Genomic DNA, 20,542 nt, shown 5'->3' on the forward strand with positions numbered 1-20,542 from the left:
AGTATTCCATCATAGAAGAAGATATATTTGAAAACTAACAGGATCACTATACTTGGCTGGAGGAAAAGTGCATACCTAAAGCTTCAAGGTTTCCTCCATTTCTTCTATTCAATAACATGGAAGTTATTTTGTATGGGGCTTTTTTTAAACAATTTATTCTGTAGATAAAGAGAGACTGAAAGACAAATCTTTATATCAAACAAAGGCCTTAGTACATTTAAAGTGGGCTACTGGGAAAGGACAGAAAAAAGATAATCCAGTATTCAAACAGATTTTTTCCTTATCATTTATGGATTTTCAGAGAGAAAGAAAATAGTATAGCATCAAAAAGCCAACTCCACTAATAGCCATTATTGGAATCAGCTAAGGAGAGCCTGGGACATGACTTGTCATTATTTGCTTTGTCAGCTCAAGATGCAAATAAGTTCCACAGATTAAGGGCTCAGAAGACCACTACAAATAAAAACAAAACACAGGGATATAAGAAAAACTTCCTCCACCAAAACTTTGGGTTTTTAAACCATGGAAGAATCTTCAAGAGACAAGGTATGCTGGGGCCTGATGGGATCCACCTGACCGGATGGGGGAAACAGGACTTTGGGCCTAAGCTGGCAGGGCTGATTGAGAGAGCTTTAAAGTAGAATCAATGGGGGAAGGGGATACCATCAGGAGAGCTGAAGGTAAGCCAAGGGTTGGCATGGCATCACCTGAGGGTGGAAATGCTAAGTGGGAACATTTACACTGCTCCTGGGAGCACAGAAGGCTCAGGAGCACATCTGAAACGCTTGTACACCAATGCATGCAGTATGACGAACAGGATGAACTGGAAGCGTTGGTCAGCTCCCAGAGCTATGATGTCATTGGTATTAGTGAGACTTGGTGTAATGAGTCCCACAATTGGAGTTCTGTGATGGAGGGATACAGGCTGTTCAGGAGGGATAAGCAGGGCAGGCAAGGTGGAGGAGTTGCACTGTATGTAAGGGAGAGGTGGGACTGGGCAGCCCTTACAGTTAGGGATGATGTGGGTGAGAGCTTCTAGGTGAGGATTAGGGGGATAAAAAACAAAGCAGATGTTGTAGTGGGTGTCTACTACTGATCACCCAGCCAGAATGTAAGCACTGAGGAGTTAGTCTATAGGCAACTAGGAGAAATATCTGGATTGGTACTCCTTGCCCTTATGGGAGATTTCAACTTCCCAGGCATCAACTGGGAATACCATACTGCTGTGACGAGGAGGTCTTGGAAATTCTTGAAATTTGTAGGAGAGAACTTCTTGTCACAGGTACTCAGTGAGCCAACTAGGAAAGACGCCCTCCTAGACTTGCTATTTGTGAACAGAGGACTCTTGAGAGATGTGATGGTAGGTGGCTGTCTTGGCCACAGTGATCACGAAATGGTTGAGTTTAAAATTTTCAGTGTAATGAGAAAAAAACGACAGCAGAGTTGGTACCCTGGAATTCAGGAGAGCAAACTTGATAGCCTTTTATGAGGACATAACCCGGTGGATAGATGATGGTAAAGCTGTGGATGTGGTCTATCTTGATTTCAGTAAAGCGTTTGACACGGTCTTCCACAGCATCCTCGCAGCTAAACTGAGGAAGTGTGGTCTGGATGATCGGGTAGTGAGCTGGATTGTGAACTGGCTGAAGGAAAGAAGCCAGAGAGTGGCGGTCAATGGGACAGAGTCCAGTTGGAGGCCTGTGTCTAGTGGAGTTCCGCAAGGGTCGGTACTGGGACCAGTTCTATTCAATATATTCATTAATGACTTGGATGAGGGAATAGAGTGCACTGTCAGCAAGTTCGCTGATGACACAAAACTGGGAGGAGTGGCTGACACACCAGAAGGCTGTACTGCCATTCAGAGAGACCTAGACAGGCTGGAGAGTTGGGTGGGGAGAAATTTAATGAAATATAACAAGGGCAAGTGTAGAGTCCTGCATCTGGGCAAGAACAACCCCAGGTATGAGTACAAGTTGGGGACAGACCTGTTGGAGAGCAGCGTAGGGGAAAGGGACCTGGGGGTCCTAGTGGACAGCAGGATGACCATGAGCCAGCAGTGTGCCCTTGTGGCCAAGAAGGCCAATGGCATCCTGGGGTGTATTAGAAGGGGTGTGGTTAGCAGGTCAAGAGAGGTTCTCCTCCCCCTCTACTCTGCCCTGGTGAGGCCACATCTGGAATATTGTGTCCAGTTCTGGGCCCCTCAGTTCAAGAAGGACAGGGAACTGCTAGAGAGAGTCCAGCGCAGAGCCACGAAGATGATTAAGGGGGTGGAACATCTCCCTTATGAGGAGAGGCTGAGGGAGCTGGGTCTCTTTAGCTTAGAGAAGAGGAGACTGAGGGGTGACCTCATTAATGTTTATAAATATGTAAAGGGCAAGTGTCATGAGGATGGAGCCAGGCTCTTCTCAGTGACATCCCTTGACAGGACAAGGGGCAATGGGTGCAAGCTGGAACACAGGAGGTTCCACTTAAATATGAGGAAAAACTTCTTTACGGTGAGGGTAACCGAACACTGGAACAGGCTGCCCAGAGAGGTTGTGGAGTCTCCTTCTCTGGAGACATTCAAAACCCGCCTGGACGCGTTCCTGTGTGATATGGTCTAGGCAATCCTGGTCCGGCAGGGGGATTGGACTAGATGATCTTTCGAGGTCCCTTCCAATCCCTAACATTCTGTGATTCTGTGAAACTTTAAGCTATTCAGGCAGCTACTTAGCACAGTACCCTGGGAAACTGCTGCTTTTGAGGGCTTAGGGGTCCATGAGTGCTAGTCAGTCTTCAAGAACCACCTTTTAGAAGCACAGGAGCAGGCAATCCCATGGTGTCCTAAGTCAAGCAAGCAGGGCAGAAGACCAGCTTGGTTGAACAGGGAACACCTCATGGAGCTCAGGAGGAAAAAGAAACTGTATGACCTCTGGAAGTAAGGTCAGGCTTCGCAGGAAGATTACAGAGCTGTGGTTTGCATATGCAAGGAGAAGACATGAAAGGCCAAAGCTCAACTAGAGTTGAAACTGTCCAGTGTTGTGTCAGACAACAGGAAGGGCTTTTTTAAGTATGTCAATAGCAAGAGGAGGTCTAAAAAAAAAAAACCAACACATTGGACCAATACTTGTTGAAGATGGTCACCTGACAAATAGGGATGAAGAAAAAGCAGAGGCATTCAATGCTTTTTTTGCCTCAGTCTTTAATAATACTGATAGTCCTTAGGCTGCCCGGTCCCCTGAGTCAGAGGACCACAAGTGTGGGAACAATGACTTTGAAATTGTAAGGGACCAGCTGTATCAGCTGAATGTTCACAAGTCCATGGGGCCTAATGGGATTCATCCCACAGTACTGAAGGAACTAGTGGATATTACAGCAGGACCCCTCTCAATCACCTACTACAGGTCTTGGGAGTCTGGGGAGGTCCCTGCTGACTGTAAGCTAGCCAATGTTATTCCAATTTACAAGAAGGGTGTGAGGGAAGACCCAGGAAACTACAGACCTGTTAGTCTAACCTCAGTTTCTTGAAAAATGATGGAGAAGATTATACTGGGTACTATTGAAAGACATTTGAAGGACAATGCAATCATCAGGCACAGTCAACATGGGTTCACAAAGGGAAAGTCCTGTTTAGCTAATTTGAAGTCCTTCTATGATAAGGTCACCTGCCTAGTGGATGAAGGGAAGGTGGTGGGTGTAGTTCTCAAGGTGTAACATGACACTTTTTTCATATTTCACGGAAGTGCTAAATAGCTGCTGCCAACATTCACCAAGCATTGCCCCTCGCACAAAGGCATTGGTGTATAGTCATATAGTGCTCGTGAGGTAGATGAGCCATGAACACAGCGCATATAGTATATAAGAGAAGTCTGCATGTATCCCAAGGGGTAGGTGCATACAGCTGGGATAGCTATTCCATTAAAGTGCACTCCATTTGGATGCAAGTCCCTGACAATAGATCAAGGGACTTGCTTAACTATATTTAACACAGACAATGACAGCAAAATTGAACATGTGTGAACATGTCATCTGTGAGTATCCACTGATGATACTTGTTTTGCTATGAAACCAATAATTTTGATTCTTCCAAATCATAAATATCTAAACACCCCACATTTATTATCTTGACACCCAATTTAAGCAACAATCCTGTTCCATACCAGGAGAAAAAAAGACACCACAACACCTAGAGGTGAACTCCTGGACAGGTAAAGAATATACGATAGAGAGTTTTGTTTTGGGGAACAGTCACTGGATGTATGTGGAAGATGGAGTTGCAGAGTTTGGATAGTTCTCATTGTTAAAAGGAACAACATTCAGAAAGACAGACTGGCCAAAGAGGCCAGAGTATCATTTCACTACTGAAAGGGAAGAATGTGCATTTATTTAACAAAAAAAAAAAACAAAAAAAAAAAACAACAAAAAAAAAACCAAAACACAAAGCATCAAATTAAAAGAGGAAATTCAACTGTCTGTACAAAAAAAACCTAGATGTGTAGGTGATAAACCCAAAATTTGCTAATATACAGATTAAATTTGAACAGGGAGGTATAACCAAAGCAAAGATTTACATGAGTGAAAGTTCAGCGATTAACACTTCTGTGCTTCTAGCCAGTGATCTTTAAGCTTCTCAGTTTAAATTCTAATAGATAAAAAAAATGACACAAAAGCTGGAGCCATGGCAGATAACCAAGTCACAGCTGATTTGACAGACAACTGAGCGGGACTCTTTAAACAGTTAACTTTAATGAAAAGGGAAGGAGGTAAGAGTCTCTCAGGGCCACATAAGTGATGCTAAAAGTCTCAAGCAAATGACCTTGGAATTTCTGTATTTCAGAAATTATAATTTTCTAACACAGAAAAGCACCATACAGAAATACATCTTAGCATATTAAAAAAAATAACTTGTGGCAGAACTGAAGTAAAAAGTAACTTTTGGAGGATGTGATCATGACTCAATTACATTTTCTATGTGCAAGCAAAAGAAGTCCAAAACCAGTAGTACAAATACGTTATGTTTCATGAGAAATACTTGAACAAAAGCTGACAGAATTAGGAGTGAGAACAACTGCATTTAAATTTAAAATGGGAATAACTGAGAGTCATTTCAGAACATTTCATTAAATACCTAGATGGCTTCAATTCCACAAAACAAGAAAGCCTGAAAAACAGTAAAAGCAGTCTGGATAAGAGGGGAGGTAAAAAGAGAAAGTTGAAATAGGTAAGCCAAAACCTTGGGAAGTATTAAAAATTGGGGGGGGGGGGGGGGGGGGGGGAAGTCAAATGAAGAACTCAAGGGTTCCAGAGATTTTTTTTTTTTCTGTTGTTGTTTTTTAAACTTCACATTTTCATACAAAAAAATACTTAAAACAGTATTGGTCCTTTACTAAATGGATATGGCTCTTCATATTAACACAGAAAATCCACACATAGTTTGTAAATATTTCTGTTTTGTTTTTAGAGAAACACAGATCATATTTAAAGTAACAATGAAAGAGTTTCCACTACAGCAGTTACTGAAGATGTTACAGAGCAGTTACTAAAGTTAGAACATTGTTACTCAGCAGGTCAAGACACCTCTTATCAAAGAGTTTTAGAAGAACTAACTGAGAAGCCCTCCTGCCTTATAAGTCTTGAAATATCACAAAAAAAAAAAAAAAAAAAAAACCAACCCACACACACACCACACAAACCACCAAGGATAGGAATAGGATGAGGAAGAGATTGCATACCAAGAGTTATGCAGTTACAACAGTTCTAATGGTTTGGTTTATAAATGCAGCAGGTTTGAGGAACTAGACTTCTGCTAAGCAACTGATTTGGTGTCATACAACAAACATAGCACACGTTAGAGTTGTTTAAGCAGTAAGTATTAAATTACATAAGAGAAAGTCCTCAGACAGTTCTGTTTCTAATAGGATTCCATCCTGATAAGAATCTTAACTATCTTTATGCACAAAATAGAAGAAAACTCTAAAATTATTACTGGCAATACCTGTAGGTGACACAAAAGCTGTGAACTGGTAAATTAAGAAGAGGATATGATGATGTGAAGTAATTGGAATAACCTGTAAACCAGGAACAGGCAGAGACTGTGCTTCTAAATACAGCTAAATGTAAGGTTAACTATACAGGAATAGAGAAAGCAGGTTGCAAATGATGAATGAACCCACCCTGAAAAGCAATTATTTTGAAGAATATTTTAGTTATGATAGATAGTCATTTAAATATGACTAGTTTGATGCCATGACTAAAAAGAATGTTGTATTCCTTGTACAAATCTCAACAGTGGCATCTCAACTAGCAGAAGAGAAATTTTACTTCTTTACTTGTAGTAAAGAATATTCACACCTCAGTGTTCATTTCTCATTGTCTGTAATTCAGAAGTGATATTGGAAAGGATTAAAGAGGGCACTATGAGAATGATTAAAGGATTCAAAAAAATCACCCTGCAGTTAGCATTAGGAAACCAATTCATTTAGCTTCACAATAGATACAAAGATTAATGAGTATCTTGGTCTCAGTTTCTAAGTGTCCATGGGTCAGATATCTAATATCAGAGGTCAAAATAGACAAGATATAATAACAAGTGACTAGAAGCAAATCCTGGACAAATCCAAGCTAAGAACAGGGACAATGTTTTACAGGGGAAAGTTATTTTTATAATATACCAAGAATTGTGCAAGTACCTCCATCTCAGAGTTTTTAGCTCAAGACTGCATTTTTTTTTTTCCCTAAAATTAACGGTCTTGGTCATACATTTCCTGTTTGAAGGGAAAAATTGTCTTATAGGTTCATATATATCACAAAAGCTTTTATACACATCGACCCTCTAAAAGCCAACGGGCAAGTGAATGCTCAACACCTTTACATAGTGGGCCACAAGTTCAACTACTTGCCACAGTAGAAGATTAACCCTCAGGTATTCACATTCACTCTCTTCCCTCCCCCTCAGAACCTACTGAAGATGCATAAGCCATTCCTTTGTTTTCAGCACTGTGTTGGGTTGACCCTGGACAGCAGCTAAGCCCCCACCCAGTCACTTGCTCACTCCCCTCACACCAGGATGAGGAAAAGAATCAGAAGAACAAAAGCTGAAAACTCATGGATGAAGATAATGACAGTTTAATAGGTGAAGCAAAAGCCACACATGCAAGAAAAGCAAAAAGAGGAATTAATTCACTACTTCCCATCAGCAGGCAGATGTCCAGCCACTTCCTGGAAAGCAGGGCCTCAGCATATACAACGGTTATTTGGGAAGACAAATGCCATAACCACAAACATTTCCCCCCTTCCTCCTTCCTTCCCAGAGCTTTTATGGCTGAGCAGGACATCATATTTTATGGAATAGCTGTCCTGTCTGTGTCCCCTCCAAACTTCCTCCACTTATTCACTTCGGAGGGGGGGGACACAGAGTTGGGGGGGGGGGGGGGGGGGGGGGGGAGAAAATCTTGACACTGTGAAAGCACTGCTCAGCAACAGCCAAAACATTGGTGTTATCAACACTGTTTTAGTCACAAATCCAAAACACAGCACCATATAGGCTGCTATGAGGAAAATTAACTCCGTCCTAGCCAGACCCAGTACAAGCATTTAATTTTTGTTGCTAGTATTGCCCTGGTCTATGAGATGAAGCGGCACACATAGTACTTAGTAAATTCAGGATCAGGAAAAAAAAAAAAAGTCTCAGATCCTCAGTTTCCCGAGCCTGACAGGTTCCTAAAACTACAAGGAAGGATGGCATCTTTCCCAACTTTTATGCATTTGAGTTTTTCTGGCCTTATAAATTAGCATTTGCTGCTAGGGAAACCTTCTGTCTGACATTCTGGCCAACTCCCATTTACCTAGAAACATGGGTTGAAATAGTTTCAGGCATTCTTATCCAACATTCTCTAACATGAGCAAGAGAATTAACATTCAGATTAAAGATATAAAACTTGAAACACTCTCCCGTGATGGGTTTATAGAACAAGGAGAAAAGCAACTTTCCTTAACTTACATAAATGTTCTCACTCAGTACAAGGACTCTTGCCAAAGATGATTACGTGGCGTTTGACCTTGTACCTAGAAGAGCAATGAACTAGCCAAGTGCCAGTAAGTGGTGAACTAGCAGCCAGTGAGCATACCGCTCAGGTAGAATGACAGGCATATGAACATGACTATGCAATAATCACAGAACGTTAGGGTTGGAAGGGACGTCTGGAGATCATCTAGTCCAAACCCCTGCCAAAGCAGGTTCACCTAGAGCAGGTTGCACAGGATCACATCCAGGTGGGTTTTGAATATCTCCAGAGAAGGAGACTCCACAACCTCCCTGGGCAGCCTGTTCCAGTGCTCTGTCACCCTCAAAGTAAAGAAGGTTTTCCTCATATTCAGATGGAACTTCCCGTGTTTCAGTTTGTGTCCATTGCCCCTTGTCCTGTCACTGGGCACCACTGAGAAGAGACTGGCCCCATCCTCTTGACACCCGCCCCTAAGGTATTTGTAAGCATGGATAAGATGCCCTCTCAGTCTTGTCTTCTCCAGGCTAAACAGACCCAGCTCTCTCAGCCCCTCCTCATAAGAGAGATGCTCCAGTCCTCTGATCATCTTCGTAGCCCTCTGCTGGACTCTCTCCAGTAGTTCCTTGTCTTTCTTGAACTGGGGGGCCCAGAACTGCACACAGTACTCCAGGTGTGGCCTCACTAGGGCAGTGTAGGGGGGAGGATAACCTCCCTCCACCTGCTGGCCACACTCTTCCTAATGCACCCCAGGATACCATTGGCCTTCTTGGCCACAAGGGCACATTGCTGGCTCATGGTGAACTTCTTGTCCACCAGGACTCCCAGGTCCTTCTCCACAGAGCTGCTTTCCAGCAGGTCAACCCCCAACCTATACTGGTGCATGGGGTTATTCCTCCCTAGGTGCAGGACCCTACACTTACCTTTGTTAAACTTTATTAGGTTCCTCTCCGCCCAACTCTCTAGCCTGTCCAGGTCTTGATGAATGGCAGCAGAGCCTTCTGGTGTATCAGCCACTCCTCCCAGTTTTGTGTCATCAGCAAACTTGCTGAAGGTATACTCAGTCCCTTCATCCAGGTCATTGATGAATAAGTTGAACAAGACTGGACCCAATACTGACCCCTGGGGAACACCACTAGCTACAGGCCTCCAACTAGACTCAGCACTGCTGATCACAACCCTCTGAGCTCTGCCATTCAGCCAATTCTCAATCTACATCACTGTCCACTCCTCTAACCCACACTTCCTGAGCTTTCCTACAAGGATGTTATGGGAGACAGTGTCAAAGCCTTGCTGAAGTCAAGGTAGACAGCATCCACTGCTCTCCCCTCATCTACCCAGCCAGTCATGTCCTCATAGAAGGCCATCAGATTGGTCAAGCATGATGTCCCCTGGGTGAATCCATGTTGACTACTCCTAGTAACCTTCTTTTCCTCCACATGCTTAGAGATGGCATCCAGGATGAGCTGTTCCATCACCTTTCCAGGGATGGAGGTGAGGCTAACGGCCTGTAGTTGCCTGGGTCCTCCTTCTTGCCCTTTTTGAAGACTGGAGTGACATTGGCTTTCCTCCAGTCCTCAGGCACCTCTCCTGTTCTCCATGACCTTTCAAAGATGATGGAGAGTGGCTTGGCAATAACATCTGCCAGCTCCCTCAGCACTCGTGAGTGCATCCCATCCCACATCCCTTGCCAGATTTAATTCCAAGTGGGCTTTAGCCTTCCTCGTTGCATCCCTGCATACTCTGACAACCTTCCTATATTGCTCCCAAGTGGCCTGTCCCTTTTTCCACATTCCATAAACTTCCGTCTTCCATTTGAGTTTTGCCAGAAGCTCCTATAATGCAAATTCTGTGCCATAAATGAAAATACTGTGACGTCTAAAATATTTATTCTAATGCAAAATTTCAAAATGTACCTAGATACATTTCCTTATATAGTTGCTCTATTTATAAAACCATGAGCAAGAAGGTGATTTTTTTGGGTTAAGATCATGTCTAATTTCTAAATTCTAAACTATTTCTAGCTCTTCACTAGAATTTAACTTGAAGTTGGCTAAACCCATACAGAAAAATTTCTGATCCACATTTGGTGACATTTACCAAGATCAGAACTCTATTTTGAGTTAACTTCAAATAGAGTTAAGGATCTAAGCACACTGATCTCTTTGTAGAAGAGATAAGATTTAAAAAAAAAAAAGAAACGACAAGAAGATACTTCAAATGCTGACTGCCCTTTCCAGTTTCCCCTCACACCACAACACACACACACTCCTGTAACAGACTCTTGATAGCTTGTGGTGAATCCTAAAGCATTTCAACAAGAACCACCAAGGTATTTTCCTATATCTAATGCAAAAGGCATAGATCAGGGCAGGGAAGACATTCAGTCCAACTATTTGCTCCAAGAAAAACCCTAGTCTAGCACCATTCCTAACAGATGCTTCTTCCACTACAGAGGAGGTCAGCCTAATTCATGAATAGCCAAATTCTGAGATGAAAGTGCCAATACATAGCTCAGCTGCATGAAGACAACAGTGATACAGCCTCTCATATTAGGGTGGGTTGACCCCAGCTGGCAGGTGAGCCCCCACCCTGTCACTCACTCGCTCCCTCCCCAGCAGGACGAGGGAAAGAATCAGAAGGGCAAAAGCAATAAAAATAAACAAACAAAAAACAAACTAATGGGCTGAGATAAAGACAGTTTAATAAGTGAAGGAAAAAAAAAGTGATGCAAAAGCAATCACTCGCCACCAGCAGACTGATGCCCAGCCAGTCCCCAAGCAATGGGTACTTTGGAAACACTCACACACACTCAGACACCCCCATCCCCCACCCAGTTTTATTGCTGAGCATGATGTGATATGGTACGGAATATCCCTTTGGTCAATTTAGATCAGCTGTCCTGACTGTGTCCCCTCCCAACCTCTTCCCACCCCCAGCTTACTCCCTCGGGCAGCAGAATGAGAAAGAGAGGCGGCCTTGATGCTGTGAAAAAACTGTTCAGCAGTAGCTAAAATATTGGTATATTATCAAACTCTGTTTTGGTCACCAATCTAAAACACAGCACCATATGGGCTGCTATGAGGAAAATTAACTCAATCCCAGACAGATGCAGTATACCTATCTTTTCACTTCACTGATTCAGTAAGGGTTTCCATTTTTATAGACTTTTTGATGTCCCACTGCTTTATTCAACCTATACACATATTAGACATCACCTCCTCTCCACAGAAAGATGAGTTTAACCACCGCCATGGGGCTTTTCTAAACCATGTAGATCTTAACAGTAGTTTGTTGGATATTTCTGCTTGAATGGACCAACAGAGGAAGAATCTTCTGTTTGATTGATGGGTTTTGTTTGTTTTGGCATAGTCACACCACCTTCTCAAACACATAAACAAAACAACAATAGCATTTTTCTGTTGACAACTGCATCTACACAGGAGTTCTGTGACAAAACTCTATAGTACTGACCCAGCTCTAAACATTAAACATAGTATGCAAATTAAATAGCTTGATTATTCCAAGCAATTTGTCCTTTCAAAACCCACAAAGAACAAAAATCTGTCAACAATCACCTTTCAGTTTATTCTCTATATCAACATTATTCTTTGGGGGAAGCAATGTGCTTTCAGAATATTTAAGATTTAATCTTAAACTTATACATGTGTCGCTGGACACAAATATAGATTGGGAGAGGAGTGGCTGGAGAGCAGCCCTGCTGGGGGTGCTGGTTGACAGCAGGCTCAATAGGAGTCAGCAGTGTGCCCTGGCAGCCAAGAGGGCAAACCACATCCTGGGGTGCATTAAACACAGCATAACCAGCCAGTCAAAAGAGGTGATTATCCTGCTGTATTTACCAATGGTGAGGCCTCACCTTGAGTATTGTGTGCAGTTCTGGGCCCCACAATTTAAGAAGGATGCTAAGGTACTCAAATGCATCCAGAGGAGGGCAACAAAGCTGGTGAAGGGGCTGGAAGGCATGTCCTATGAGGAGCGGCTAAGGACTCTGGGCTTGTCTAGTTTGGAGAAAAGGAGGCTGAGGGGCAACCTCATTGCTCTCTACAGCTTCCTGAGGAGGGGAAGGGGAGAGGGAGGTGCTGATCTCTTCTCCCTGGTATCCAGTAATAGGATGTGTGGGAATGGTTCAAAGCTGCATCAGAGGAGGTTCAGACTGGACATTAGGAAGCATTTCTTTACCGAGAGAGTGGTCAAACACTGGAACAGGCTTCCTAGAGAGGTGGTCAATGCCCTAAGCCTGTCAGTGTTTAAGAGGCATTTGGGCAATGCCCTTAATAACATGTTTTAACTTTTGGTCAGCCCTGAATTGGTCAGGCAGTTGGACTAGCTGATCATTGTAGGTCCCTTCCAACTGAACTATTCTATTCTATTCTTAAATTTAGCTTGGGAAAAAAAAAAAAAACAACACACAAAAACCCCACATTTATGTTGTTCCTGGAACTTCCCCACTAACTTTTAAAACTTTCCAAACTGTAGTATCACTTAGACTCATGCCCTTCAGTATTAATATATCTCAATTTTTTTTGCACATGGTTAACACAATACCTAAAGCCTGCTGCACACTTACTATTTTGATCTTAAGAATACCCTATATATGGCTTCATAGTATTTCCTACATTCAAGTCCTTCCTCAGTTTTGATATTGCTTTCTTGCTCTTGATTCTTGCTAGTCAGACATTTTAAATGAGTAAATAAAAGGCAAATGTTGAAAAACTTCCCATAATTTTATTAGCAACAGCTGTTCCTACAGTCTTGTTCAAGTATAAGAACACATCTTTCCTGAGTGCTATTCCATTCAGCAGAGCAAGAAACACACATCTACCTTATAATGCTATTTTCACACCTTCCTGGGATTAATTTTGCAGAGATTATCATATTACTTCAAAAGAAATGCTGTCCCTTATGAAATTGCCATTGCCTTTATACACCAACAAAAATAATTTGAAGTAGCTAGAACCACAGAATTATTTCTTAACATTACAATATATACCCAAAAGTCCCTTCTCAAGAGATTCCTCTGTTTAGCATATATGTTTCCCTCCTGTACAAATTCTGTGCGCTGTGAGCAAGTAGATGATCTGCTCGGCCGAGCGGCACAGCTGCAAAGCCAGGTTGAAAGGCTTCAAGCAGAAGTAGAAAGGCTTAGGAGCATTGGGGAGGCTGAAATGGAGATAGACTGGTGGAGCCAGGCTCTGCCCTCCCTGCAACAAAAATGGGAGCACCTGCCGGAGAGCTCCCAGGATCGAGGGACCCCTGTACTCTGCCCCTCTCAGGTGGAAAACAATAACCTAGAGGAGAGGAGTGAGTGGAGGCAAGTCTATGGCCGTGGCAAAAGGCGAGTGCCCTCCTTGCCTACCTTGCCTCCACAGGTGCCTCTGAGCAATAGATATGAAGCCCTAGTGGAATACAGCCAGTCCAATGGGGATGTGGTGGAGAGGCAACCTATATCAGAGGTCCCACCACAGTCAGAAAAACCTGACGGGCGTATAGCTACCTCCTCCACAAGGAAGAAGAGAAGAGTTTTAGTGGTTGGAGACTCCTTCCTAAAGGGATCCGAGGGCCCAATATGCAGAGCTGACCCCCATCACAGGGAGGTCTGCAGCCTGCCTGGAGCCCGAATCAGGGATATCACCAGGCAACTCCCCAACCTGGTGAAGGCCACAGACTACTACCCCCTGCTGATCTTCCAGACAGGTGGGGAAGAAGCTGCATCCCGTAGTCTGAGGGGGATGAAGAAAGACTACAAGGCCCTAGGACGGTTGGTGAAAGAGTCTGGGGCACAAGTTGTTTTCTCCTCCCTCCTTCCATTTTCAGGTGATGACGTGGGATGGAATAGTAGGATTCTCTCTATTAATGCCTGGCTACGAGACTGGTGCTACAGGCAGGGCTTTGGGTTCTTTGATAATGGCTGGTTTTATAAGACAACAGGCGTGACAGTGATACATGGGAAAGGTTTATGTCATAGGGGCAAAAGGGTTCTGGGACAGGAATTAGCAGGGCTCATTCGGAGAGCTTTAAACTAGATTCGAAGGGGGATGGGGTAGTAGCTGGGCTTGCACCACTGGGGCAACGCTCTAGTGTTGAGGTAGACCAGGAGGCCTCCCATCCCCCTGGGGTGAAATCGGTGTGCCCAGCTCGCTCCCTGAAATGCCTGTACACCAATGCACGCAGCATGGGGAATAAACAAGAGGAGTTGGAAATCAGTGTTCAGTCGGGGGGCTATGATCTAGTGGCAATTACAGAGACTTGGTGGGATGCCTCGCATGACTGGAATGTGGTCATGGATGGCTATGTCCTGTTCAGGAAAGACAGGCCACTAAGGAGAGGTGGTGGAGTTGCTCTTTATGTGAGTGAGCAGCTAGAATGTATTGAGTTCTGTCCAGGGGCGGATCAGGAGCGAGTTGAGAGTTTGTGGGTGCGAAGTAAGGGGCAGGCTGGCAGGGGTGATACTGTTGTGGGTGTCTATTACAGGCCACCAGATCAGGATGAGGAGGGTGATGAGGCCTTCTACAGGCAGCTGAGAGCAGTCTCTCAATTACAGGGCCTGGTTGTCAGGGGGGATTTCAACTACCCTGATATTTGCTGGGAGGCCTACTCAGCCAGCCATCCCCAGTCCAGGAGGTTCCTCCAGTGCATTGATGATAACTTTCTGATGCAAATGGTGGATGAGCCAACTAGGAGAGGAGCGTTGCTGGATCTTATCCTCACTAACAAGGAGGGTCTGGTTGAAGAGGTGAAGGTTGAGGGCAGCCTTGGTTGTAGTGACCATGAGATGGTAGAGTTCAGGATCTCATGTGGCAGGAACAGAATAGCTAGCAGAATCACAACCCTGGACTTCAGGAGGGCCAACTTTGGCCTTTTCAAGCAATTGCTAGGGGAAATCCTATGGGACAGGGTACTAGAAGGTAAGGGGGCCCAAGATAGTTGGTTAGCATTCAAGGACTGCTTCTTCCGAGCTCAAGATCAGAGCATCCCAGCAGGTAGGAAGTCAAGGAAGGGTACCAGGAGACCTGCATGGTTAAACAGGGAACTGCTGGGCAAACTCAAGTGGAAGAAGAGAGTGTACAGATCATGGAAGGAGGGGCTGGCCACTTGGGAGGAATATAAGTCTGTTGTCAGAGGATGTAGGGAGGCAACTAGGAAAGCTAAGGCCTCCTTGGAATTAAACCTTGCAAGAGAGGTCAAGGACAACAGAAAGGGCTTCTTCAAATACATTGCAGGTAAAGCCAACACTAGAGGCAATGTAGGCCCACTGATGAATGAGGTGGGGGCCCTGGAGACAGAGGATAAAAAGAAGGCGGAGTTACTGAATGCCTTCTTTGCCTCTGTCTATACTGCTGGAGGCTGTCCTGAGGAGCCCTGGACCCCTGAGGCCTCAGAAGAAGTCAGGAGAGAGGAGGAATCTGTCTTGGTTGATGAGGGCTGGGTCAGGGACCAATTAAGCAACCTGGACATCCATAAATCCATGGGCCCTGAGGGGATGCACCCGCGGGTGCTGAGGGAGCTGGCGGAAGTCATTGCTAGGCCACTCTCCATCATCTTTGCTAAGTCGTGGGCAACGGGAGAGGTGCCTGAGGACTGGAGGAAAGCAAATGTCACTCCAGTCTTCAAAAAGGGCAAGAAGGAGGACCCGGGTAACTATAGACCGGTCAGCCTCACCTCCATCCCCGGAAAGGTGATGGAACAACTTGTCCTTGGTGCTGTCTCTAGGCACATCAAGGATAGGGGGATCATTAGGGGCAGTCAACATGGCTTCACCAAGGGGAAGTCATGCTCAACCAACTTGATAGCCTTTTATGAGGATGTTACCCAGTGGATAGATGATGGTAAAGCTGTGGATGTGGTCTATCTCGATTTCAGTAAAGCGTTTGACACGGTCTCCCACAGCATCCTCGCAGCTAAACTGGGGAAGTGTGGTCTGGATGATCGGGTAGTGAGGTGGATTGTGAACTGGCTGAAGGAAAGAAGCCAGAGAGTGGTGGTCAATGGGACAGAGTCCAGTTGGAGGCCTGTGTCTAGCGGAGTCCCGCAAGGGTCGGTACTGGGACCAGTTCTATTCAATATATTCATTAATGACTTGGATGAGGGATTAGAGTGCGCTGTCAGCAAGTTCGCTGATGACACAAAACTGGGAGGAGTGGCTGACGCGCCGGAAGGCTGCGCAGCCATTCAAAGGGACCTAGACAGGCTGGAGAGTTGGGCGGGGAGAAATTTAATGAAATATAACAAGGGCAAGTGTAGAGTCCTGCATCTGGGCAAGAACAACCCCATGTACCAGTACAAGTTGGGGGCAGAGCTGTTGGAGACCAGCATAGGGGAAAGGGACCTGGGGGTCCTAGTGGACAACAGGATGACCATGAGCCAGCAGTGTGCCCTTGTGGCCAAGAAGGCCAATGGCATCCTGGGGTGCATTAGAAGGGGTGTGGTCAGCAGGTCGAGAGAGGTTCTCCTCCCCCTCTACTCTGCCCTGGTGAGGCCGCATCTGGAGTATTGTGTCCAGTTCTGGGCCCCTCAGTTCAAGAAGGACAGGGAACTGCTAGAGAGAGTCCAGCGCAGAGCCACGAAGATGATTAAGGGAGTGGAACATCTCCCTTATGAGGAGAGGCTGAGGGAGCTGGGTCTCTTTAGCTTGGAGAAGAGGAGACTGAGGGGTGACCTCATTAATGTTTATAAATATGTAAAGGGCAAGTGTCAAGAGGATGGAGCCAGGCTCTTCTCAGTGACATCCCTTGACAGAACAAGGGGCAATGGGTGCAAGCTGGAACACAGGAGGTTCCACTTAAATATGAGGAAAAACTTCTTTACGGTGAGGGTAACCGAACACTGGAACAGGCTGCCCAGAGAGGTTGTGGAGTCTCCTTCTCTGGAGACATTCAAAACCCGCCTGGACGCGTTCCTGTGTGATATGGTCTAGGCAATCCTGCCCCGGCAGGGGGATTGGACTAGATGATCTTTCGAGGTCCCTTCCAATCCCTAACATTCTGTGATTCTGTGATTCTGTGAAATTCAATAGTTTTTAATGGGAAGTACAAATTTGGGGTTCCCTTGGCTTTTTGACATATGAGCAAAATTAAGTTAGTCAGAATTCTTTGATTATTGAGGTTCTAAGCTAACTTCCATTAACTTCCATTAACTACAGTAGATCACTTCTAAAGGAGGAAAATCAAAACAAACAAAAAAAACAACCCACAAGAAAATCCTTTATAAGGGCTGAAAATAAAATATTCCTTGATCATGCATTAAAAAATTAATATGCTCTTTTCCAGAAAATGTGAAATCATGATATCACATTGATATCAAGATGATGATTCATGTTTTCCTTAAAAACAGTTATTTTTATATATGGATGTATATGTATATGTCTATATATAATAGAATATCTCAGTGTTTGTCATCCAGAATCAGATTAGATAACCTTAGAAACAGCTTCTCCAAAGTAAGAGATACTTACTAATCTAGTTTCAGCACAAATCATCAAGTATTTGTTTTCTAATCGTAAATACATACTGTTGTAACTACCTAAAATTATTTTCAAGTGTTCAGTGTGAGTAGAAGTATGGATCAATGCAAGATAATAAGAAAAGGTTGCAATGCTCTTTCAAAATAATTAAGTTTTCTGCTTTAATGAAGAGCAAAGAAAATAGCCAATTAGAATATACTATCCAATACCAGCATTTTTAAATTTTGTGTGTATAAAACTGAAACACACATAGTATCATCTTACCTACTTATATAAGAAGTAGAGGAGACTGTCAATTTGCATAGGTATTTCAGATTACAGCAGGGAAGGAAGATTCATTGTGATGAAGGATGATAAAGTACAATATGAAATATGTGTACACAATAACAATTTCTATACTGGTTTCTACTCAAATACAGATATGCTATTAAGTATGAAGCAGAATGTTTACCTCGGTTTCTCGTACATCATGCTTACATCTTCAGAAGCATAGTTTATACTGATATATGCAGAAAATGTTCATACAGGCAATCAGTGAGTTTTCTCCAAAGCTTTCTAAGTGATGGCTTCTTATCTATTTGCTCTGAAATCACCTTATTTCATTTGGTCTAAAGGAATGCCACAATTAGGCCCCAATCTACCATTACCTATCCATACACTTAACATTACCAGTGGGTGGATCATATAAAACAAGTTCTGAACTTACTGATTGTAGAACCAAGTCTCTGAATTCCTTGTCTGGGTGGTATACGTTAATATCATTCAATAAGTTTCATGCATTTTTAAAAACTTGGGAGAAACCTCTAGCATTACTGCAAGAAAACCAGGAAATACAAAAACAATTTGGACCTGAGTAACAAGTCAAATGTCAACTGCCTCTCCTGTAGCAAATGTATACAGTTAAGTAATTATACTTAAAAATTCATAAAATTAAACAAATGCCAGCTATCCGTCCTCTCTTTTATCTTGGTTTTGGATCTTGAAATAGCCACAGCACACACTTCAATCACCAAAAATTATGCCAAAATGAGATAGAACATTATTACCGATAGCATTGTATCTGTCTCCGCCTCTCCTTTTTCCACATCATTTAAGGATCCCAATACCTTTCTCCATATACAGAAGACCAACTGTATTATTTAAAGTAGGAAATAACACATTCATAAGCAAGCATTAAAATAAATTCTGACTTCCTTTCAACTCTACTTACCTTATTGAAAAGGCAGTTTATTCCCCCAATATAAATCGTTACTTTCATATACATGACCCAAGACCAAAGTCTTTGGCATAAACACCCCACATCCACTTGGAACATTCCCATTCATCCACATTTCAAACACTAGTGCAGACATATTTCAAGGCCTGCTAGTCTAAAGCAGAAGCTGTATTACCACAAGAACTACACAATGTAGTAGAGCACATCAGATATAGACAAATGTATTTTAATTCAAAAGGCTTGTTTTAACACAAGCCAAATTCCTATTAAACAAACATTGCCTTTGCACACTTGTGGCTCCAAAATATCAACCTTTGTTTTAATTAAAGAGATATGATACAATATATTTTATTTCCTGAACAGTGGGTGGATTCTAAAAGGTATTAAAGATCCTGTTATCCTCCAGCATACTTAAGGTTACTCTTCAGCTTCATGGGTGTATCTGGGTCTTTATGGTTTCTTTCTCCTTTTGCTTTAAAAATCAGTCTACAATCTGGGCATAAGCCCCTTATCCCAGTTTGTCTCATTAAATAAAAATCACAATTAAAAAAATGCAACCGGTGACCCAACAACCTTTCTAAGGCTCACAGAACAATGCAGATATATTAAAGCCTGTCACCATCAATCTGCAAAGCAACTCCCCCTGCAAGTTCTTTCATTAATCTGCTTCCTTACCATCGCTCTCCTACATCCATCATCACCGATATTCCCCCAAAACCCCCTCACTCACCAGCCATCCTTTCCTTCTCCATTTTGGAAAGCCGGGTTCCCTACCATATCAAACCCACCCATAGGAACCACAGCTATCTACCCAGCTACAAGCGCCTTGGCGAAGCTTGCACATGAGCGCGCACATACAACGCAGCGGCGGCGGCGGAACGCCGAGCGGGTCACCACCTCCCCACACCACACCCCCCCCCGCCACCGCCACGGCCGCCCCGCGGCGAAGCTGGCGAGCGCCATGTAACGCACCAATGGGGCCAGCCGGAGGGAGCCCAGGACGGCGATATCTGGGCTGTACCCCCAGCGGCACTTAAGGCTTGTGTGCCGACGGCGGCCCGCACTCACCCAGCAGCAGCAGTTTCAGTTCCCGACGGGCGTCCCGCTTATCCCGGCGCAGCTGCCGCTCGATCTCGTCGTTGATCCGCCGGGCTTCCTTGGCTTCCTCACTCAGGCAGCACGCCATGATGGACTCCAAAGTCATTCTTCCTAACTGGTTCAGACACAACCCCCACTCCCCACCCTAAAAACACGCGCACACACACGCCCCCCACCAGAGCACCAGCCCCGGGGAACACAGACGCTCTCTGCCCGGGAGCCCCCCCCTGCAGGGAAAGCGCAGGTAGCTGCCTCGATGCCACACACGGGCAAGGAGAAAGAGAGGGGGCCCCCGGCAGTACAGATTCCCCCGTTCCCTGCTTCTAATAATCGCCGCTTCTAGCTCCTCCTCTCCTCTAAATTATGCACAAAGCAACATGAAAACATCCACCATAGCAGCCACAGCGGCAGCAGTACTATCTAGGCGAACCAAGCTGCTCAGCACAGACACCCCTCTTCCTCCTTCCCTCACCGCTATCTCTGCCGCCACCGCCTTCTCCTGCAGCCAACGCGGTCCCCGAGTGTCCCTCGCAAACTACACCACCACCACCACCCTCCGAAATAACCACCCCCCACGGAAATGCTAATGGCCGCTAATCCCTCCCCCCCTCACACACACTTCCCTGTCGCTCCTTCTGTCCTAAAGCGAGTTAGGCTCCTCCGAAAGTGGGCAAGCCCGCCGCCGGGAACCTTTCTTCCAGGCACGGTCGCTCGCCCCTCTTGCGGGGAGAGCTGCTGCCGAAGAGCTGTCGCGGCTCGTCCCTGCCC

The 20,542-nt window shown here is 44.5% G+C and overlaps 1 protein-coding gene across 1 annotated transcript in view; it reads right to left on the reverse strand.

Moving 5' to 3' along the window:
* LOC137675704 (guanine nucleotide-binding protein G(q) subunit alpha-like) overlaps window positions 1-20,309 on the reverse strand; it is a 203,230-nt gene extending 182,921 nt beyond the window's left edge. The window contains exon 1 of the mRNA XM_068421898.1: window positions 19,745-20,309. Coding sequence (XP_068277999.1) covers window positions 19,745-19,880 — 136 coding nt within the window. The 5' untranslated portion in view covers window positions 19,881-20,309. The remainder of the gene's footprint in view (window positions 1-19,744) is intronic.
* Window positions 20,310-20,542: the final 233 nt, after the last annotated feature.

Source organism: Nyctibius grandis, chromosome W (assembly GCF_013368605.1).
Source record: "Nyctibius grandis isolate bNycGra1 chromosome W, bNycGra1.pri, whole genome shotgun sequence".
NCBI classification, from domain to species: Eukaryota; Metazoa; Chordata; class Aves; order Nyctibiiformes; family Nyctibiidae; genus Nyctibius; species Nyctibius grandis.